The sequence below is a fragment of the Parasteatoda tepidariorum genome, chromosome 2 (genome assembly GCF_982258835.1).
Source record: "Parasteatoda tepidariorum strain Cologne lab strain chromosome 2, Ptep-v5.0, whole genome shotgun sequence".
Lineage (NCBI taxonomy): Eukaryota > Metazoa > Arthropoda > Arachnida > Araneae > Theridiidae > Parasteatoda > Parasteatoda tepidariorum.
Window position 1 is genome coordinate 1,816,520 of NC_141756.1, and position 23,883 is coordinate 1,840,402.

General features: G+C 27.9%; 1 protein-coding gene across 2 annotated transcripts in view; it reads left to right on the forward strand.

Moving 5' to 3' along the window:
• Positions 1–23,883, forward strand: part of LOC107451879 (uncharacterized) — a 77,405-nt gene that overhangs the window by 7,495 nt on the left and 46,027 nt on the right. The window contains exons 6-10 of one of the 2 annotated variants that reach the window (XM_043050109.3): positions 226–306; positions 5,542–5,752; positions 16,788–17,006; positions 20,722–20,895; positions 23,552–23,716. In XM_043050109.3, the coding sequence (XP_042906043.2) occupies positions 226–306; positions 5,542–5,752; positions 16,788–17,006; positions 20,722–20,895; positions 23,552–23,716 (850 nt within the window). The remainder of the gene's footprint in view (positions 1–225; positions 307–5,541; positions 5,753–16,787; positions 17,007–20,721; positions 20,896–23,551; positions 23,717–23,883) is intronic. The other variant, XM_043050110.3, reaches the window with a different exon arrangement.

Genomic DNA, 23,883 nt, shown 5'->3' on the forward strand with positions numbered 1-23,883 from the left:
CACTGGTAGACATGATCACCGAAAGTGTTAACTTTAATGTATCGGAATCCAGTGATTTTGATAACAATAAGCAATTGATCTGCGGTCGCATGAATTAGAGATTGACGAGCTTTTTACATCACCCTAAAGCATCTAATAGCAGAAATATGTTAATTTTTTTGTTGTTTTTTTCTGAAATACTTATACTGAAAGATATTAATTATTTTATGCTTTATTTCATATTAGTGTTTTGAAATCATATATTGATATGGTTGAAAATGGGGAATTTGATGACCAGCTTGATGATATGTTACAAAATCTTGAAGAGTAAGTATCTCTTATTAATGTTTTGTAAGGTCTTGGTTATCTGCAGTTTTATCATATGTACATGTCAATTGAAACAAAGTTGTCAATTAAATCAGTTCAATTAAAGCAAAAGTGTTATTATTTCATAATTAGTAGCTAAAAACATGATTTATTTAAATATAGGGTGACCTGGGGTAATTCCTGATCAAAAAATGCAAACATCTATTTTGTGAAAAAACTATTCAAGATAGAATTTGAATATTTACTGGTAGTTTGAGGCTATATGAGATGAGTCCTAAGTTACCTTCTTTTGTTTGAAAATCTAATTACAATTTAAAAGATTTTAAATTTTTAGTGATCAGGAATTACCCCTTCTCTTGATCATTTCTGGGGTAATTCCTGATCACTTCTGGGGTAATTACTGATCACCAGTTTTTATAGTAAAGGGACCGTTTAAAAATAATTAAGCAATGGTAATTAACAATTAAGACATCAAGATCAAACAAATAAACCAAAAAGATATGTTTAAGCAGCCAATAAAACGATTTATTTAAAAGCAAGAATAAAGATTAACACTTTAAATTTTCCAAAAATCTTTGCAACGTGCCATACATTTTAGGCAAGCAGCCAACTCATTCTCATGTTCTGCTGGAATATAAGAAAGAGTTCCCACATGGGCTTCTTTTGCTGGATTTTTTTTTATCTCCATTAAATGAAAGTGAAGTTTAGTAAGGTATGTCAACAGCTCGGGCATCAGCCCTCACACTGAAATTTTCATTTTCAATCATTAAAAGAAATTCACTAATTTTGCTTTCTAGAAGCTTAGTATCCTCTTCTGACTCGTAATTTCTCACCATACTTATATTAGGCTAATTTATAAACTTAAAAATTATTCTAACAATGTACACACATAAAATTAAGGTAGAAGCAAGGTAAGATAAACCAGAAATGGTGCATATCAGAACACATTTGTCTTGCATACAGTTAAAAACAAATTTTGTGATTACAGCTAAAATATATTTTATAGTTGTTCCTCTTAATAAATTTGAACTGTCATTTAAGAAAAGACAACTAGCTATTTATTAGCTATTTTTAATACTATTTATAAAAAGAAATGACAATGATCAGGAATTACCCCAGTGATCAATAATTACCCCATCTGTAGGGGGCAACATTTGATATAGTTTCCTATAATAAATTATAATGTTTACAATAGATGTGAAACAATTAAACAAAAGCTTACACTATTTTCATATCAAAGATAAAGAAAGTAACTCAAAATATTTATTATTTAGATTTAATATTTATTATTTAGTGCACATTTTGAAACCCATCTTTGAAATGGAAAATACACAGAACAGTTTAAAAGATGCTCATTTTGTTACATTAAACAAAAAACTATTATTAAGTAAATGTAGTTATATTGTAGTAAAGTGTACAAGCATTCTTGTCCATGTCTCAAATTTAAAGAAAAATAATTTTTTTAAAATAAAACTTAGGTGATCATTATTTACCCCAGAAACAGACTGATCATGAATTACCCTGGGTCATCCTATCAAAGTTATAACATTCTTGAATTTAATGATATTTTTTTTAAAAAATTGTTAAATATGACTATCAAGGCATAAATAGTTTGTGTACTTTAATTAAAATTAGTTGTTGATATTAAGACTACTTACAATATATTTTCATTATAATATATTTTCTGTACAATATATTTTCTATCAAATATTCATTACATTGAAAAATAGTTTTGTATTAACACAAGAAAAAAGGCAGACAAAGCATAAATTATTTTTTTTGAGAAATTTATTCAGCAATGTGTAACTGATATAAATGAAGTTATTTTTTAGTTATAATGTAATTGATATAAATGAAATTGCTTTCTGCTTCAAAGAAATTGCTATTCATTCTCATTTTATTTATTTAGTATATAGTTAATAAAAGATTAATATCAAAAAATGTTTTTATATGTTTGTTTTTACTTGTGCCTGTAGTAATAGTTTCTTCTCATTAAATCATTGAAAAGAGGTTTGTTTTTTTAAAGCTTAAATATAAAATTCCTTTATTCATACAAATATTTAATATGGTAATAGCTTTTTTTTACTTCCATAAATGAATTTAAAGAAAAATGAAAAGTATTTCACACAGTATATTAAGGTTGCAAGGTGAAGAAATTAGTTTAACTTTTCACTTATCAAAAGATCACTATCTGGTTCTGGGACAAAATCTTGTGTGTAAAAAATGCAACACTAATTTCAATTTTTAAAATTTTTTATTTTTTGTTTACTGTTATTGATTAGAAAACATTCAAAAATCTCCTTTGTATGAAAAATCAGCCATTAGAAAAAGTGACCACTCCTAGAATTATTAACATATCCAAAACAATCACCCCAAAAATATGTATTCTATTTTAAATTCTTAAGAAAACACTTAAAACTTAGTATTTTTATTTGTCAACCACTGCACATGCCACAAATTGTTGCTCCTTTTCATGCTTTCCTGCATATCTCTATCTAATCTTGCACTTAGTATCAATCAGCATTCAGAAATCTCTGGGTTCTTCAACTCATTTAACATCATGCACTGTAAAGTAAGCTCAGGTCTTCCTCTAGTTCTTTTTCCTTCAGGGACCTATGTGAGAACAATAGATGCTAATTTTTTTAGGATTACTAGTTAAGTGACCCAGCCAGCTTAATCTCAATGTAAGAATTCCCTTTTCTATAGTCTTTATTTTGGCTTTTTTTTTCTCTCTCTCAAAAAAAAATTTTTTTTTCTTAAATTGTGTGGCCAAAAAAATTTAAAAATAAATCCCAGACATTTGTTCTGAAGTGTTTCTAATTTTTATTTTCCATTTTTGTCTGTTAATATGTTTATGAACCATAAAGTAAAATCTCTCAAACAATTGCTTTGTAAACTACAACTTTTGCTTTTATTTCAATATTTGGTCCTCTCCAGAATTTATGCAGTTCTTTAAACTTGTTCTTGCTATAATTATTCTCTGCCTTAAATCTTCACTTTTGCAGCCCTTTTTAAAAAATGCTGTAGGAATAAATTTTTTTTTTTATGGTTTAAAAATTAAAGTGTGGTCTCAATCCCACTGTACTGCAATATTTTCTTCTAAAATCATTTCCTCCTACCAATTTAGTTTGTAATCTGTGCCAAGACAGTTTAATAGAATATGCTACAATCTTCCCCCCCCCCTAAATTAATGATTAATTTATACTTTGCATTCATAGAATTTCCTTTAATAACACCATAACACCAATAAAGAAAATATATTTTACTCCAATAAACAAGACTTATTACTTTGATTACTGTACTGTCTTGTAAATTAATAAAAATATGACAGAAATTAAAAAAATAATAATACAGGAATAAATTTTTTTTTTCAGCCATCGAAAAAACAACAACATCGCTTTAGGAAGTTATTATTATTTTTTTATACTTTACTAATCATCTCTCTCCTTGGTTTACTCTCAGCAAAAAGATGAACTTTTTTGCAACAGTGCCAAGTTACATTAAGGCACTGATCTGGTTCGGCCAGCAGTAGAGTGTGCAATTGTTTGTAACTATTTCGTTTTGCAGTTTTTGTTTATGGTTGTGTGTTCAGTGTTATTAGGGAAATGTAATCGTACAATATGGGGAAAAAATTTCATAAATTGAAAAGAAAAATCAATAAAAAAAAAACTTTTATTTCAAAAATTTGATCACAAAAATCAGATTAATCTGATAGTGTATTAGTAATTTTAGTAATAGATTTTTTTGAAAATTTTAATATTTTGATTTTTTTTATGTATCAGTTGTTGCTTAGATTTATTTTTTCTTTTCTTTTCTGCATTTGCAGAAATGCCAACTTTCTCCGCTTTGTAAAAAAATATTTTCTAGTGGTAGCGAAATTAAATTATTTTTAGTTTAGTATTTTTTACTTTAAGTAATTTTTCCACCACTACATATCAAATATTCTAAGTATCGTAAGAAATGTAACTTTATTGCAGTTATCATGTGGCGACACTTTTAAAAAGTAAGCGTAATTATCCTTATTCTACAAGGCTTACAATTTCATTTGTTACCACTTTATTAAAACTTTTTTCAGAAAGCGGAGTAGTTGGCACCCCCTCATTTGGGTTGAGAATTACATGACTTTTGATGTGACTTAATTCTCCTTGTGTTCGTGTGGCACATGAGGCCACAAGCGAAGCATACCATCCCTTCCGGTCCAGTTTTGCCCGGTTTTTCAGTTTTAGCTTTGTTTGAACGTTGCGTAATCTCCATATTTTATTGAGTGACTTCAACGTTAATTGTGTTTTTAATTATTATTTAAGCAACATCTTTATGAGTCCCACAAATATGTTGATACGGGGATATGTAAAATGTTTTACTTCCTCAATTTCCTTTTTATTTATGTATTTCTGTTCAGTTTTAGTGTTGTTTTTTATCAATTTAATTCATTTATTAGTTATGCATGTGTAAGTCATAAATATTAAGTAGAATCTAAGCATATCCTGCATTTTTATGTTTACAACTTTATATTAGTTATGTTTGCTCCAGCATTTAGTATTTATAGTCCACTCATCAATGAAGTTAGTGTTATTTCTGCAATTTTTTTCATCCACTTTGGTGATTAATTTTAGAACTTCGTTATCGTTTGTTGTTGTGATGTCTAATTCTGCTAATAACTGGAAGTTTACTAGAACTGGACAATAAAATGGGAAACATCAATATTTTTGATATTCCTATTGAGTATTATTGGTAATAATAGTTACGTAATCATTATCGACTACAAAATTATCAAAAATTTAACCGAGTACTATTTATATCCATAACTATCAAATACAGTATCATAAATATTGATTAATTTCATCATTAGTAATAAAGCTATTATTTAATATAAACTAGAACTAGTTTACTTTAATATTTATTTAAATGATATAAATTTAATCTAGAAAATATTGCAATATTAAAATTTCAATATCATTTTACTACAGTTTACTGTCTAAATATTCTCAATAAATGATTGTTTTTGTGAAGTTTTAAAATGAGTTAAATTTATTAAAAAATCATAAGGTTTTGTGTATGAAATTTCAAGTTTTTAAAAAAGATCAATGCCAAAATTTATTTAGCACAAGATAAAAAAAAAACTCTTTAAAACATGATTGAAAATTGTCACATTATTAATATAATTATAATTTATCCTTTGTATATTTAATTAGTTATTTTTATTCCTTACAAAGGTGTTCTTTTTTAATAATTTAGAAAGGAAAAACGGGAAGAACAGAAGTATGCTGAATATATTTCAAAACGAGAAACATTAAATTCATCAAAAAAATTGAATAAGAGTCGCCTGGCAAAAGGTAAAGGATCGAAAGCTTTCGATTCCAAAAAGAAACATTTGTTTCCCGAAGTAGCTGAAGATTCTCCCAGTAAAGCTGCAGTTGCTGAAGTCGTTAAGAATATAAAAAAAGAGGTCAGTTTACTATTCTCTTGATTTTAGGTATTTTTTTTCAACAGTTTTTTTTTAAAATCTTAATAATGAATTCATTGATTAGTAACAATATTATTTTAATCACTCTGCCTAAATATATATATCTTGACATTTTATGACATTTATTAATTTCAATTTATCAGAAGAAAATTGCTGCAGTCACTTTAGTAGATTTTCCAGACACACACACAAAAAAATTTTATTTCTTTTTTCCTTACAATTTGTTTTCCTTTTTATTTATTATAACACTATTTTTTTTAGTATCAATTGAAATAGAAATATGTATGTATAAAATAAAACTTTCATTTATTTGTTGATGTTTAAAAAATAAGGGAATTTTGTTTTTTCTATAATTGGTTATCAGCGATATGAGTCACCCACTACCAAGAATTTTTCGCTTTAAATAAATCTTCTGTAACTAATATTATTTTTACAGAAGACACAGAAACATAAGTTTCCATAGGTATGTAGATCTGCACAGTTTTGATGTTTTGTACTAAAAATTTCTTGTCTTAAAAAGAAAATTCTAAAACAAATTGGATGGAAATTTTTAAAGAACTCTTCTTTTTCACAGTCTTTTTTTCTTCCTTTTAATTCTTAATTTATGATTAGAATAACAGTGGTTGCACTGGGCCACTAAAAGTCAACGAAATTTTTTTTAAGTAAGGTCACTATTTTATTAGAAAAGTCACTTTTTCTATGAAATAGTTGGAGTTTTTTTAAGAGCACCGAAAAATCACTAAATGCACTGCTCAATGCCGTTGGATGACATTCTGCCCCAAACTGAATTTTTTTATAGGAATGAATTTCTTCCCATGTGGAATTTGGCATGAGACCAATAAATCAGATGAAACCATGAAAAAAGATGTGTAAGCAGGGTTGCCACAGACAACTTAAATGCAACTATTTTTGGCATGAGGCGACTTTGGCAACTTTTTTTGCCTGAAAAGGCTAAAAAAGCAACTATTTTCAGGAAAAGGTGACTATTGGGAGACTTTTCTGTACTCCTAGCGATGTTTTTTCTTTAAGCATAAATTGGGTGGAAAATCTGCTTCCCACAAGATAGTTTTGGAACACACTGAACTTTTTTTTTGCCCAAAAAATAAAAAATGTTGAAAATTTTGAATTGCAAATTTGAGTCTTCACTTTTTAATTCGTTCAATCTGCACAGACTCCATTGTAAGTCTATTTTATTTCTCGATCGCCTTTTCAATGATTATTGCTACGAAATTCTGCATGATTTAAAATAAATAAATTTAATACGATATTACGAATTTTGAATTGGAGTAATCACTTTTCATATATATATATATATATATATATATATATATACCGTAAAATACCGATAAAGCGCCCCCCTTAATTTTGACGAAAATCGGCGTGATATAGAGGGGGGCCGATAAACGGTACTCAAGAAAATTCTAAGCACCGTCTTTCTTTTCTGCTCAATCTTTTACATTCAACTCTCCCACCACACCCTAAATTTTTCTCACATTCTTATCAGTGAGTGTACATTCCAATCAAGGTGACCTTGACTTCTAATCTTTTTCGTTTTTTCTTTTAAGAAATTTATATTGTTAAGACAAAAAAAATCAGCTATATTCTTTTTATTTTGAATTTTATTCTGTTGAAGTAACTTACTTTATTTTATCTTTTAAAAATAAAAACGAAGCCTGAAGAAAAAAATAATAATAAATCTGTATCAAAGGAAACATCTGTTTCTAAAGCAGTTTAAAATAAAGTGAGAAGTAAAAACACCCGCATTTCCAATGAACAAAATAAAGAAATGGAAGTTGGAAAAAACTGATCAATCAATCTTGACAGCTGTGCTTTACTGCCCCCGAATTTCCCTCCTCTGTTTGACCATAAATTGGCCACACCCAGTTGACATTGAAACTACCACATGGACAATAAAATGAATTTATCCCTTTTGCGATTTTTTATTCGATTCATTAATTTTTTTTATTTTGCCGCTTTTTATTTTTTCTTGTTAATTGTTGCTTGCTTGCTTTTTTTCTTTTTTTATCGTTATTAATTTTTAGCTTGTTTTTTGTTGCTATTCATTGTTAGTTTGTTAGCATTTAGTTTAAAAAGCTTTTTTTTTTTCTTGCGAGGTAAGCGTCTTTTGTTAAAACAAAATGTTATCTAAAAGAAAAAACGAGAACTATGATCTCGCTCCAAAGAAGAAACGATTATTTCTTCTTCATAGGATTCTGATTATTTCTTCTTCTCTTATGATGGGCCAGTTTTAAATTCACCCCATCATAATCTATGATCGAAACTTGACTAAATTTATTGGTTTTTCTGAAATTAACAGTGGAATTGAATTATAGTAATATTTGGGGGCCATATTGGAATTTCCGAAAGAGATCCGAAGTGCGGCATTTCGTCAGTCCCGTGAGTGTCGGATTTAGGGTCCTATTCTTCCTTTTCTGTTCACTTAAATTACAATTGCTAAGGCGCTAAATAGATTTCTAGCTTGCGATTTTTCTTCAAGCTGGGGGTGGATACAAGATGCATACCTTTTAAATTTTCTCCTTATGCGATGTTTTTTTAAAATTATTATTTCGTTTATTTATTTTCTTACAGGCTGCTGCCGAAAGTTAGCTAAGAATTGGCGATGTTCTGCAGCAGATCGCGATACGGGCGAATATTTCGTCGACTTCGTTATTAATTTTTTTTAATAGTCAGAAAATTATTTCTTAAATAACTTTCCTTGACAAATTTTTTTGCTACAAAAAAATATTTCGTCGGAAGCGCCGCTGCATGTAGGAGGGGGGGGCGTTTTTTGGGTACTGATTGGCAATCTGCATAGATGTGAAACTACAGGGGGGCGCTTTATCGAGTTGGGGCGCTTTATCGGTATTTTACGGTATATAAACATTAACGTTTATATAAAAATTATCCTATTTGTCATAACTTGACTGAATGGATCATGGTATATGTCATTAACAAAATTTTAGTCCTATTTTTGATGAATTTTTGTTCTTAGTTAGGCAACTATTTTCCTAGTTTTTGGCTACTATTTTCATGCTTTAGGCTACTAAAAGCAACTATTTTGTTCATTTTTTTCTGTGGCAACCCTGTGTAAGTAAACTCACATTCTAATAGAAAATTCCTTTGAATGCCTAAACACTGATGGATCGCCTGCTCTTTATGTGAGCTGATGATTTTTTTCCGCTTCCTCTATAGAAGATGTACAATATATCTTCTCCAATCCCGTTCATGTGGACATGGGTGGACCGCGTCTGCAAGACAACATGTGCGCGACAAGAAATAACTTCTTGCAATTTTGATTGTGAATAAAAAACTTTTAGCTATAAAAAATGTAAAATGTTGTAAATTAGTTATAGAAAAAATGCTCAAAATATATCACATAAATTGCTACAGCACTACCAGAAGAAATTGTTGTCTATGTCCTTCTAGATGAGTGGAAGTTGTTAGGGTTTGAACATGTTAAGACAACATCAGCAGCAAGAATATACCATTTCCGGAGTTTCAAAATGAAATATTTTATGGGACAGGAAAAATTTCCCAGTTAAAAAAAAAAAAACATTTAAAAGTGTGCCTTTGTATTTATCATAGAATTGCTAGTGTCAAGAGAAGATTTTTTTTTTTTTTGTCTTCAGGGAATTTTAACTAAAGAAAGAGTTTCATTGAATGAAAGGACTTTGAATGGTAGATTAAATATTGTGGATGTCTTAAAGATGTTCTGTAATGATCCTGTTTGTGCACCTGTAAGTACCTGAGAGCTCTCAAAATTGGCTCCTCAAAACACAGTTACATCATGTACTCTGATAAACAAAAGCAAGAAATATTATTTAAAAAAAAAACAGAATTAAAGAGCCGCTGAAGCGCAGAAGATAATAAAATTGTGAAGAAGATGAAAACAGATATCGAAAATATAAAACTGGAGTAGAAAGTAGCTATAAAGGAACGATAACAAAACGAGACCATGGAAAGCTTATTTCTTTAAGCAAGTTAGGTTAAAGAGTGAAATTTCGAAAAATAATTTGGAAGAAAACTGCAAGCTATGATGTATGGTTTTGAGTCGTGGAAGTCAGAGGAAACAGAACTTGAAAGGAATGTTAAAAACCTTCAAAAAAACTATAGACAAGACAAAAAAAAAATTATTTTCTTTCTAAATGCATTTAGTAAATTAAGAACTATAGTAGGAAATAAAAATTTTGTAAGAAATTTTTTCTTTTTAACTTCTAGTACCCAATACCATCTGCATTTAGGCATATGCTTTCTTTAGATTATTGCAGTTTTTATTAAAAACTTCCAATTCTATTATTATAAAATAAAATCTATTACCAAATCAAATTATCAACCAACTTAATTTTAGGAAAATTCTGTAAAATAATTTTTGTTCTAATTTATATATTCTTTATAAATTAGATTTATTTATTATTATATGTTCTTATTTATATTCTTTATTTAATAATTATATTTTGAGATTTTTATTTGGGCAAGGAAAAAATTTGGTTGGCAAGTTTCTGCCGAGGTGGTTAAAACCACTGGTAGAAACCGGTTAAAACTGGCATGGCAGAAACCCTTTTCTGCCACATTTGTGGCTGAAACTGGCAGAAATTCAGAAAATGACATAAAAGTAAGTACTGAGATTGACATACAATGGATAATTCATAGAAAAAACAATTGAATGTTAAACAAAGTAAAATTTATTTACAAAATTATCACCATTCAAAATCAAATATTACATTGTCTGCACCACTCTGCATTAATCTATAACAAAAGACAAGTTTTGATGCAGTTTCTAAACCTAAACAATTTCTCTATTTGCTATGCACAAACGAGAAATTTGAGAAGATTCTCTCTAGTCCAGCAGAACTAGCAGACATTGTCATCAAGGAACAAGTAAGATTTGTGAAACTTTCATCGATTGCATATTTTTTAAAACTGGACCGCCATGTAGCAGCTGGGGTAGTTGTCAAAACGTGACTGGAAAAATAAGTTTCAGGAAATGGGTCCGATTTTTTAATTTGTTTTGTGGGGCCGATTTGTTATAAATATTTGATATACTGCACTCTTTATGTTTAATATAAACAAAATAATGTATATTTACAAACAATGAATTAAAAAGTTTGTTACAGTTATATGGAGTTACATTTTTCAGTTTACTTAAACAAAATGTCATTAACAGGGTGGCCACCCACCTGGAAAACCTGGAATTATCAGGGAATTTTTTTTATACTGGAAAAAACCTGGAAAAATCAGGGAAATATGGATAAAAACCTGGAAATTTTAAAGAAAAGCTGGAAATTTTTTCTTATATATTTTTTAAATTTCACTAATTTAAATTATTTGCTAATTTTCTTAATTTAAATTGTTTCATCCATTATACCCACATTTTTTAGACGGAAATGTATCTCCAAACAGTTAAAAAATCAACTTACTTTGCTTTCATCAAAATTTGCTCCATTATAACCCTGTTAAACTAGAATACAACATAAAATTCTCCCATGCAAATGTAGAAACCTTTGATCTCTATGCAGACTGTGCAATTTAGGAAAGGCAAAGATTATGGTGGATGTGAAAGACGGGGTTAGGATTCGGTTTTTAAATTCTGTCCGTGTTCACACAATGATTCAAGTTTGTTCGCAATTGAGAGTGGTAATTTTTTTCTATTTTGACAAAATGTTTTTGTATTTTTAACTTTATTAAATGCTCTAAAAATTAGTTGGTTATAATAATAGATTTTATATTGCACTCTTTTTCTGAAAGCTTTTGAACTCCCATTCAAAGAAATCTGTAAATTATTTTTTCTCAGCAAACCAACCAATCACGCATTTCCCCCCATCACTAACAGCAATGTTTGTCGACAAATTGTTACAATTCTTGCATTAATGCTAATTTTTTCTATTTCATTTTAACCTTTTATATTATATTTTTATTTTGAAAAAAGTTTTTTTTTGGAACTAACTATAGATTAATATCAAATTTTATGGTTTTGTTGGTAAATATTAGTTTTTTGATTCAAAATTCGAATTGTATAGTTATCACCATATCGAAAGTTCGAAAATGTTGCTTGCATTCCAGAGATGATATTTCAAAACCATTCCTCTTTTTACCTAAAAACGCTGACAATGACTAAGGAATGTATAGGAAACATATTAAATGATGTATATGCATAAAATATAATTTTTTTTATTCATATGTGTTTAGTCAGGAGAAGGAAAACGAAACTTAGTTCTGCACTGAACAAGATTCCAGTTCAAACAAAAACAATTAACTATGCTAAACTAAAAAACTGTGTATTTAGATTGGAATTCTTTAAATGTTTTAATTTCAAATAAGAAAAAAATCAAAAGAAGTATAAATTTTAAGGAATTTTATCTATTTTTTTTCTTCTATAGAGTATAGAACTACAAATTAGACAATTTACATTTCTGACATTTATTTTTTTATACTGAATCTCTTAAAATAAAAATGATATTTCAAAATACCATTATTTAAAAATTTGACTAGAGATATTGGTTTAAGGAAAATATGATCAGTGAATTTTATAAAAAGCACTGGTAAGATGAAATACAGTATAATGCAGTATACAGTACAGCTTTATATTGAAATGTAATTACAGTGATTCACAAAAGTGTTGATACACTTATGACTTTCAATGAAATAAGACTATCCATTAATTAAAATGAATGTTTCAGAATGTATATTTAATGATAAAAAATGTGTTCTAATCTTTACAAAACTGAAATATTTCAAATGACAATATGAAATATTTTAAAAACAAAGGAAAAGTTTATTTTTAAGGAATCAATCATCAAAAAGTGACAGAAACTTTATCCCACAAAAGTCATCATACACTTTTAAAGAAAAAACACAAAAATTAGATTTACTAATAGACATTAGTAAATCTAATTTTTTGTTTAATTACCATTTAGTGGAGTTTCCTTTAGCATCAACAATAGCTTTTAAAGGTTGAAAATACGGGTAACTAGTTTTTTTTTTTTTGTCAGGTGAAATTCGTGCAGAATATTTTTTTAAAAATTTTTTACGGAAACTTTTACAACACTCATTTACAAATTTATGAATTTTTCCACAAAATTTATAATTTTAGTCTCTGATATGAAGTCCTTCTTTTAAGCATTTTATCACATATTGCACAGTTCAATTGAATACAGTAAACTAATTTAACATATTCATTACTGATTTACCTCTTATGAAGACAAATAATCAAATTTGGTCAATTTTATTACGACCACAAGTCATTTTTAAATGATAAAATAAAATATTACAGAGTTAGCAAGCAAAAATTAAAATATAATTTTGCTATTATAGGTTTGATACTAAATTGCTAATAAAGATATAAAAAATTAAATGAAAAATAATTAAATAAAAAAAGCAATTGAGGATAATTTTAATTCTGAGATCTAAAACATTTAAATGTACGATGACTTTCTTGGGGTAACATTTTTGGTTTCTATTTGATTAAAAAATTCACTTTTGCTTTGTTTTTAAAATATTCTGTGCAGTTTTGCTAAGAATAGATTATACATCTTATTATCAAATACCCATTGTGAAATATTGATTTGAATTATTGAATTTTTATTTCCTTTTTCAATATAAGTTATAAGTGAGTGAGCACTTTTGGGAGCCACTGTAATTATTAAAAATTATTGATATATAATCACCTGAAACGGTTTTCTTTTCCTTAATGAAAATATATTAAACAATACTTATCCAAGGTTTCATTGGTTATTCTGATTTTGTCATTTTGTAGGTACAGTTTGAGCAAATACTATTTAAAGTAACACATTAAATTCAATTAAAACAATTAAAATTATTCAATAAAAACAGTATGTTCTGCAAGCTAAACATATTATTTTCTCCACGTCTTAATTTTTTAAAAATTAATGTTGTACCAGAACATTAAAAAATAATAAAAAAAATATCTTGTAAAAAAAAAATTTTTTTTTTTCAATATATGTTTAAAAGAATGACATTTTGAATAAGATATTTTATAATACAGACACTTTTCTTGTACACATCCTACACTTTATAAGAAAAAAGGAAAAAAACACAAACCTGGAAATTTTAAGAATTTTGCCTGGAAAACCTGGAAAAATCAGGGAAATTTGAAATCTGTTTTGAGTGGCCACCCTGATTAAGCAATTACTAGAACTAATATCGATGTTTTTTTAGTTTCTGCCAGTTTTGCCGGTTTTTACCGGTTATAATCAGTTTCTGCCAATGGCATGGCAAAAACCAGTTTCTGACGCCAAAAAGCCAACCCTGCACAAAATACTGGCAAATGTACGTACAGGAGTTGGACAAAATAATCGAAACACTTTGATATCAACATACTTTTTGATCTTTCTCAAATAATTCTTAGAGAATCCTTTTATAAATTTAGAAGTGTTTAGGTTGTGCGAATTGTCATACTTATCAATGAAGTTTAAAGCTTTTAGAGATTTGAGGGCCAACAATAAATTACAAACGGAAAATTGTTTTTTTGAGCACTCTATGCCACAAAATTAGCAATAAATTTGTAACTTCTAACAATTATTTTGGATATTATATGTGATGATTGAACAAAATTTCATAATCCTATCTTGAATATTTATGAAAAAATGCACATTTAAAAAACTAATTTTTTTGTCCTACTTTTTTTTGCTTTAACTTTAAAAGTATTAAATAAAAATAAAATTTTTGAAGCAATTTAAACTTAGTTACAAATTATTGTTTTAAAATGTGAGAAAAATTGTTTAAAACTGTGCAAGATGGGACTAATTAAAGTAGTTCTTTTATACTGTGCATGAGTAGAAAAAATGTAAGCTTTTTTTCTTCTTAATTCTGTAATGAATCGGTTTTGGCAAATAATAAAAAAAATTCCAATTTTAATATTTTAAAAATTAAAAAAGTTTCAAGCAATTTTCTAAGTAGTTTTCATACTTTTTGAAGGAAAGCTCAAAATAATAAGGGATTTTCCACAAATGTTGCTTCGTACTGTTAAAACAAGTTATTAAAAATGACACCGACATTGTTAGGGATCATCCCCCCAAAAAGTATCTTTTCTTTGATTATGCCATCACATTTTGGTGAATGAACGTTTATTGTAAGGTATTATTATTTGTTATTTAATTTAGTCTGATGATACCATATAATATTTGTAAGAAATCTTTTATTATTTTGAGCTTTCTTTTAAAACAGGCAAAAACTACTCAGGAAATTGTTTGAAACTTTAAATTTTTAAGGTATTCAAATAAATTTTTTTTCATTAGTTGCTAAATACAATTCACTACAAAATTTTCTAAATTTGTAAAAAAACTTTTTCTGTACATGCTGTGTATAAAAAGAACTACTTTAATTACTTATATTCCGCACAGTTTTCAAAAAATTGTTTTCAAGTTTTAGAGCAAAAATTTTGTAATTAGTTTTAAATTGGTCTAAAAATTTAGTTTGATTTTATTGAAAATTTAAAAGTTATGGCACAAAAAAAACTGAAGTCAATAAAAGTTAGTTTTTTATAAAAATGTCCTGATTTCCATTATTATTTAAGCTAGGCTTATTTATAATACTTATTTCTGCTTATTTATAATATTTAACCTAGGCTAACAAAATTTTGCATACAGTGTGCAATTGCGAAATTGTGCAATTGTTGCATACAATGACTAAAATAATTGTTACAAATTAAAAATTTATTGCTGCATTTTTTGGCGTAGGGTGTTCAAAAACATTTTCCATTTGTAAGTTATTGGTCCTTCAAACCTCTAAAGGCTTTAAACTTCATTGATACGTATGAGAAATTGCATGATCTGAAGTTATAAAAGGATTCTTTAAGTATTTCTGCAGAAGTATGAAAAAATTTATTAGTATAGAAGTGTTTCCATTATTTTGTCCCCCCCCTCCTGTATTTTCCATTTTTCAAACACAAAAAATTTCTATTATCCTTTTAATCACCTTTTTTTCAATTCCATCCCTCATTTATGCAAGATAGACAAAAGCTCACTTCAAATCCATTTTTATCCATTCATCTAACCATGATTGAATTTTATCAAACCTTATGTTTGATGGTTAAAAACATTTTACAAAAATGAAATGAGGCCCATTTTTATGAACAAAGACTAAATATCTCTTTACTTAAGGTAAATTGTAACTCTAATTCATATTTTAGTATTATTGTATGAAATGGTATCATTTTTCTTCTTAAGTTAAAGTATTGAAAAAGTGATATTTTTTTCATTCTTAAGCTCTTCTTATAAGTCTCTATTTTTGAGTGAAATGGTCACCAAGGAAATTTTTTCCAAAGTGGGTGCTACCCCTGGAATAGTGTAATTATTTTAATGTAATAAATGTTTTATTTATTTTTTTACTATGTAAACATCAATTTTTTAAAAAATTTCTTTGTTCCCTAAGTCATAATGTGATGCCTTTTTGCTGAAAGCTTATTGTTTCTTACAGCTCTTCATTCTATTAAGTCTGCATCAGCAGTAATTTTCTCTTAAAGATTAGCAACTTTTGGGCTTTAATTGTTTGAACATTTGCAAAATACTTTTCTTAATATATAGGCATATATTCAATATAAAATGATTCTAAGGAGTCTTATATATTAATTCATTGTTTAAAATCTCTAGCTCATACTAATTCACAATTAAACCATAAACATTCTTTTCTGTACTTTTCAGTTAGATGGGTGCAAGCAAAAAGTCGACAAAAAATGTAAACCTCCACCAATTATTTTTTTTTAAGCACTGAACAAATGGATGTTCACAAAAAATTACATAAAGAAGTTTTTTAAAAAAATGTTGAATTTTCTTGCACCCAGTTACCCGAAAGTACCTTTTTTTTTTATTTGTGTTTAATATTCAATTTCTGTTTTTAGATTAAATGTATTTGATGTTGCATGTTATACAGAGATATGAATGCTAAAATGTAGTGTAATTTTAGCGTGTTTAATATTTATGTCCTACATGATACCTCATGAATTTTGTAAATGCAATTATATAATTAAGAGTTATTTCATTTTTTAAAAACTTATCTCTAGATTGAAGAAGAAGAATTAGCTGCATCAACAAAACATATTAAAATCAAAAGTGAACTGGACACCAACATTAGTTTGAATGCTCTTCTTGACAGCAAAGTGACAATGCCAGCCTCTGTTCCACCAACATCACCCCTTTTGACATCACTGTTGCGTACTATTACTTCATCTAGTTCTGCTTCACCGCAGTTGCCGCCATTATCCACTTCTCCTCTTAAAGACGTAACTTACTTAAGCAATTATATATTATTATTATTTTTTTAGTGCAAATATTTCTTATTATATTCTCAGATAATTAAATATTTATTTATAAAGCTATTGATTATTTTTTTATCCTTTTGTAAGTAGTATATAATGTTGGAGATTATCATATTGAATTTAAAAGAAGGTGTGCAGCATTTTTTAAAAATAAATATGCTTTTTTAGAATTATTAATTGAAAATCTATAAATTTTAATTTTTAACAAATGAACCTCTTGTATATTTTTTTTACCAGGTAGGTAAAATCATTTTTTTTTCTTCCAGATTTTCTTTTTTGATGTAATAATTTTTTTTTTGCACATTTACCCATCAAAGATCTGATTAAATATATTAATTATGCTTAATATTTAATCAAAAATAATATTATAACTAAAATACTTAATATTTCTAATTTAAATGTTTTAAATTAATATTTAATTTTTAGAAACTAATCACTTAATAAATAACACTAGTTACTTTTAGATTAGTAATTTATTTAATTTAATAGTCTATTTTGAACATCAAATAATAATTTTCATGCATTCCTTTCTCATTATTTTTCTGGATAAAATCTTCTATAGCAATGACTTGAAGAAATCTCAATTTTAAAAATATTAATAAATTGAACTATATAAGAAATATTTTTGACTGATGATAGTTTCAATGATTTTTTTTAAAAAAAAAGCCAAAAAATTTAAATCAAGTGATTTAATCATGCCAACTCTGTTTTTTACATATCTCTATACATTCCACACATTTAACAAAGATAATACAGTTTTGAAAATTGTATTAAAGTGTCACAAAGTTGTCCCAAAACTTCAGTTTAGTTATATTTTTCTTCTTCTCTATAGTTGTTTTTCTAAATTTAAAACAGTAATTACTGCAAAATCAATTGTGATTTTACAGAGATAGATGAAAAAACATATATATTTAAGATTTTTTTATTTTCAATCGTAGAAAACTTGATAAAATGTAACAACTAAAGTAACATAAGAAGTAACAATCTACAATGCTAAAATCAAGGGTTCTTTTGTCTCCCGAACTGTTGTCCTGAAATTTGGAGGGTGGATGCAAATGATACAGAAAACGGTTATTTGTTATTTTGATGGGATGAACTACTAAAAATGTGTTTTTAATCTAGTAACATAAAGTCATCAGTGAGAACAAAAAATAATAACAACCAAAAAAAATTGGAATAATTTTAGCTCCATCCATTATGTTGATGTATGTCTTTCAGTTTTGTGCATAGTACAGATTTACTGATTGATTTCATCCTGTATTGAGAACGGGTATTCAGCTAGTTAGAAAATAAATGAACAGTCATTGTCTCTAGTGACCTCCCATGGTGGTTCATCCATACATTAGGCCATCCATCAGTTTTGAGTGGGGACATGGCAAATGCCCCCAGTAAGTTTCTCTACGAATGACCAGCTTTTCATGACTGATTTAGTCACCTCTTCATGTAAAAAGGAAAAGAAAATTTTGATAATATCAAAAACATTAGTACTCTTCTTTGTCAGCTTTTTTTTATTAGCACAGTGACCCAATGACAAAAAAAGGTCTTATACAACTTTTTTATGGATCCAAATATCCAATCCAAGATATCCAATCAATCCAATGCACTGGATAGCAGCTATTATTTTATTTTATAACTGTCGTCGAATAGCTGGCCCAATTTTGGGTTTATGACTGCTGATGTTAGACTCCGCGCCCTTATAATTTTAATCCAATCCAGAAAACTAGGAAGTTCCTGGATCAATAGCCCCACTCGAGAGGTATGATTTGTTATGGGAACACGGAGGACTTTGTGACTCGACAGATTTAGTGTGCATCAGTCGCCATTCGACTGGTGGGAATCAAACCCACGACCTCTTGTACATGGGCCGAGAGCCCTACCAACCAGGATATCCAGGCCCTTGGACAGCAGCTTTTGAATGGATAGCCCTGTTAAGATTTTGGTACGTTTTGAGATTCAAAATTACCACTCTTATCTAAAATAAATTTTTTAATGGAATTTTCTAGATAACAATTATGTATACAGCTCTTTATACAATTATATATACATTTCCAGAGTTCAAGAAAAATTATCACTTTCCCCTGAACACTACATTAATAATCATCAAAGAATTATTTTCTCAATCGAGAACGGCACAAGGTCCGCTTTTCGTCTTCTCGTCTGCCTTTTCTGAATACCCATGTAGCCTCTATAAAATTCCTGTTTTTCTACCCCTTCTACACCTGCTTAGAGTTCTAAGAATTTTGAAGGGAGACACCGGATGTCAGAGGGAAAAGAATTTGAGGGGGGGGGGCAGCTGTTCATGATGTCACTCCCCTTTGAAATCTATCACGTTGAATAATTAATTGTTCCCAAGCTATGTGTATTGTCAAGACCTCTCCATCAAAGGCTGTTCAATAACTTCCGATTGAAGAGTAAAAGGGTAAATAGGTCGCACACCAGCACTAAATTGGTTATTAGAAAACAAGCTTTCACTATAGACCATTATATTCAGGGTACCTATTATTTAAAGATCAAGAACATGAGGTGCTGTATCACATTTATGGAGATTTAATTTGGTACTTAGTAAATCATGCATTAGTAAAGGCTTACTAGTTTTCAAAACATTATCCACTGTGAATATCTGGATAAAATGACTTTGTGTTTTGAGATTTCGAGGTAGATTCTAAAAAACCATTCTCAGGATAAATAATAACTTTCTCTTCAAAGTCAACATTCAACGGTTTAATATTTGTGGAGTCAATAGAAGTTCTTTAAAATATATATTCTTTCATTTGTGTTAAAAACATTCACAAAAAATATGCATTGGTACGAATGAGAAGACTCAAGAGATATAATATATACAATATAAGAATTTTTTTTTATATATGTTTGCATAATACCCGTGTGTAAACACATAATAATAAATGAAACAATCCCTTTTTGAATTTATGATCCAGTTAAATCATTAATTGCGTTGGATCAGTTTCTAATTTTATGTCCACATCTGTTTCAGCAGATTTTTTATGAATTATATCTGCACTATTGGTATTTAACTAAAACTGAAGTCTTGTTAAAGTTGTATTAAAACAATTTCTGTGTTTAAAAAAAGTATTTTGAATTTTTTTGAAATTTTATATTTGATGTTCACTTTTTAAAAAATATAAAATTAGTTTATTTTTTAACCTCATTCTCTTTCGATTTTTTAATATTTTGTAACTTATTCTCCCTATTAATCCCTATCGTTTATCTTTACTCTTTGTATTTGTTTCCCCTTATTCTCATATGAACAACTACTTAATGCATTATTGATAGTTTTAATGTCTAAACGTTTTGTTAGATTATTAAATATGTGTTAAAATGAAATAACTTCAGTGTTGCGAATTTAAACTTTAAAAAGTATTTTAATAGACCAAATTTTTATTGTGAACGATTCCTAATTGTTAGAGCGATTTCTCCTAACTCTTTATTGTTACCTGACTTGATATGATCAAGAATGTTATATATTTTTTCTGCTTACATTACTCTTAAATAGGTTAAAGCTAATATTTATGAGTGCTTTTTTTCATATTATTTTTTAAAAAATATATAACTTGCTAACTTTTCTGCTTTATTCCTGCTTTGCTGATCTGCATGCTTCAGTAAAATTTCCTTCTTCAAAGCATTGCTTTTTCCCTTTACACCTCCAAATCACTTATTCTAGAATATTAAGATTGAAGCCTCGTCTCGCAGCTCTGAAAACTCCTCTAAAAAAATTGATGTATTTCTTTCACCAACCACTATTCCTTCAAGTATTTCACCACTTCTAACAACTTTGCTCAAATCAGCCACTCCCCTGCCACCACTTACCAATAGCATGGCTCCTCTTCTCAAGGAGGTATTATTCGACTCTCTCTGCTTTTCAAGTGGAACTTCCATCAGAGACCATCTCATTTCATTGTTCTATAAATGCATTTTTCTCACAGCAAGGAAATGAACTTAATTTGTCATCGTGTTTGGTGTGAATTTCGGAGATTTAAAATGGTGGGAAAAAGACAAGCTATGATAATTCAGTTATAATTCTTGTGATTAGCTAATCAGGAGGAAGTGTCTTTCTGCCAAACAAGGAACGACTCTTTTTTTTAAAAAAGAAATGTCAAATATTAAACAGCTTTTAATTGCAATCGAGATTTTGAAATAGCATTCATTTCTAAGCTATTTAATATATCACTTTTAAATAAATTAAAAGGCAACAAATTGGAAAGAAATTTTATGAATTTCATAAAATTTATAACAAAGCTCTATATGTTTCATATTTGAGTATAGTAAAACCTTATTTTATAATTATGTAATCATAATAAAATTCTATAATTCAGCGTGAAAGTGGGTGTATATTTTTGGTTTGGGAAAATACAAATCAATAAAGTTTTAGGCGTTGTTGGATCATAAAGATAACAAAAAACTTGTTGCGAAAGAAACAAAGTTTTTATTTATGCATTTGTAATTAGTTTGTAAACATGCATTTATGAGTAAATTGTATTAGTAATCTTATCAATGCTCAAAGAATTGATGAAATGTGAGGTGGTTGCTTGTGGGAAGTTTCACTTTATATTACTTAACATAATTTAAGATTTGTAATTTAAGATTATGCTTTTTTAGTTTGATTTTGGTTAGTACATATTGCCAATTTTATGCTTGTTTATTTTACTTTTAGATATTGTGGGACTATTTTTGATTTCTAATCTTTGTTACTGGTCCATTATTTGAGTAAAATTTTTTGTTATTTTAATACATGATTTTTTTGTCTTGTCCATTGTTAAAAATTTTACACTTCATGAATACAGATTTTATTATAAAATATTTATTTTAAATGTAGAGTAAAAATTTTATTATTCATGCATGCATATTTAATTTTAGAGTGTTGTGAAATATTTTAATAATATTTTAATATTTATATAAATTTGTATAGTAATGCAGTATGTCAAGGACAATACTCGATAAGTATAAATAATAATGAATGTTAGTTAAATTATTATGATAACATTTTCAAGGATTTTAAGCTTCGGAAATGAGTAATTACTGTATACAGAAGTAGTCCACTGCATATAAGAGTAGAAATATGAATAATAATGTCTTGAATTAGCAAAAAATTTAAATAAATTTGTTCACTTAACCCTCAAAGCATTATGTCAAAATTTTACTAAATGTTTCCAGCTATACCCTGCTTTTCCATTGAATAATGCAGGGAAAACTAGTTTTCAGATGTAGGATTAAGACTGCAATTTAAAGTTTGAAAAATGCCAGGACTGATGTTAAAAAGTTAATTGTAATTTCATTACTATGATAAATATTTTGGCTGATCTAGTAGGTGCAGATTTGTCTTGAAAAATAATGCGTAATTAATAATGTATATGAATGTGCAGTAAAGAATCGTTTAAAACAGTTTTTTTTTAAAATAATCTGAATTTTACCAATAATGGCTGATCCAAGAACAATTCTTATTTCATATTACTTGCATGTTTAAACACTTCATTATTATAGTATCTGATGTGGTGTTACACTGTAGATTATTGTGCATAAATTAAATGAGTATTTTCAAATACAAGGAATACTAGCTGATTGAAGTTATCTAATTTGTAAAAACAAACAGAGGCTGTAGGTTTAGCATAAATAATAATATTAAAATAACAAAATAATAACATACCATTAAAAAAAAACTTCACATTTTGTCCATCTGCTAATGTTCTATTTATGAAAACCATATATGCATAAGTTATTGAAGAGTGTTTGGTTTGGCTTATCCATTTTTTTTCATTTGTTTTAAATAACAAATTGAATTAATGTTTTGAAATTGGGCATGCTTTCCAAAATGTTGCTTTAATACTTCATGTTATGTTTTGGTCTAATTCTGCTATTCTGTTTTATATTTTGGTTTAATAATTTTCTTTTTCGACAGTAAAGAAAGATTCAAGATTGAGTCATTCTTTGAATAATATTATTTATTTGCTTTATTGTTAACTGCAATCTAACTCGCTTATAACAAGCCCTAGTTTAACGAGAACATGAATTTAACAAAGAAACTGAAAATAACTTAGTTAGTGCAAGTCTATTGGAGCATAGCTCTCCTTTAACAAAAATTAACCCCAAACCCATTTTTTAATGATTCATAAAATTTCCATGTACTTTCACCTCTTCAGATTAGTTCATCCCTTCTTGATTTTTTTTTAACATTTTGGAGACAACTGAAAATTGGTGATGAGTCAAATATTCAGCAAACGCTTGAACTTTTCAAGAGCAGGGATGCTAATGAGATGTTTGGAGTCTTAATTCAAAGAACAATAACACAACAAATAGAAGATAAGACCATTCAAGACAAATTAAATAACGTCTTTTGTATTGTACATGAATAAAAAATAAATAAAATAAGTACTGTATTTATAATTTAGTAAGTATGTATGAACTTTTAGTGGTCCCTTTGCGCTCATTATAAGCGAGTTCGACTGTAGCAATGTTTTCATACTGGAGCCCTTAATGAATTGATGATTTAATTTTAGTCTGGTGATGGAGACCACTCAAAATCAGAAATGGATATTCTAGGATTTTTAAAATCTAAAGAAGTCTCCCCCCGGGCACCACAGTCACCTCGTCCTACTCCATCCTCATCACCTTTATTGAATTCATTGTTAAAGAATTCGCCATCTTCCATTGCATCCAAAGATGTAAGAAATTTCTTTCTTTTTTTTATCAAGCTTTCAACATGAATTAGTTTAGCTTGAAATGTGAATTTAAATTCAATTATATTATCTGAAATCATAGAGTTCAGGTTTCGTAATGCGCGAACTACTTTTGAGTAAGGCGGGTGGAATTTATTTTCCAAAACTCTTTG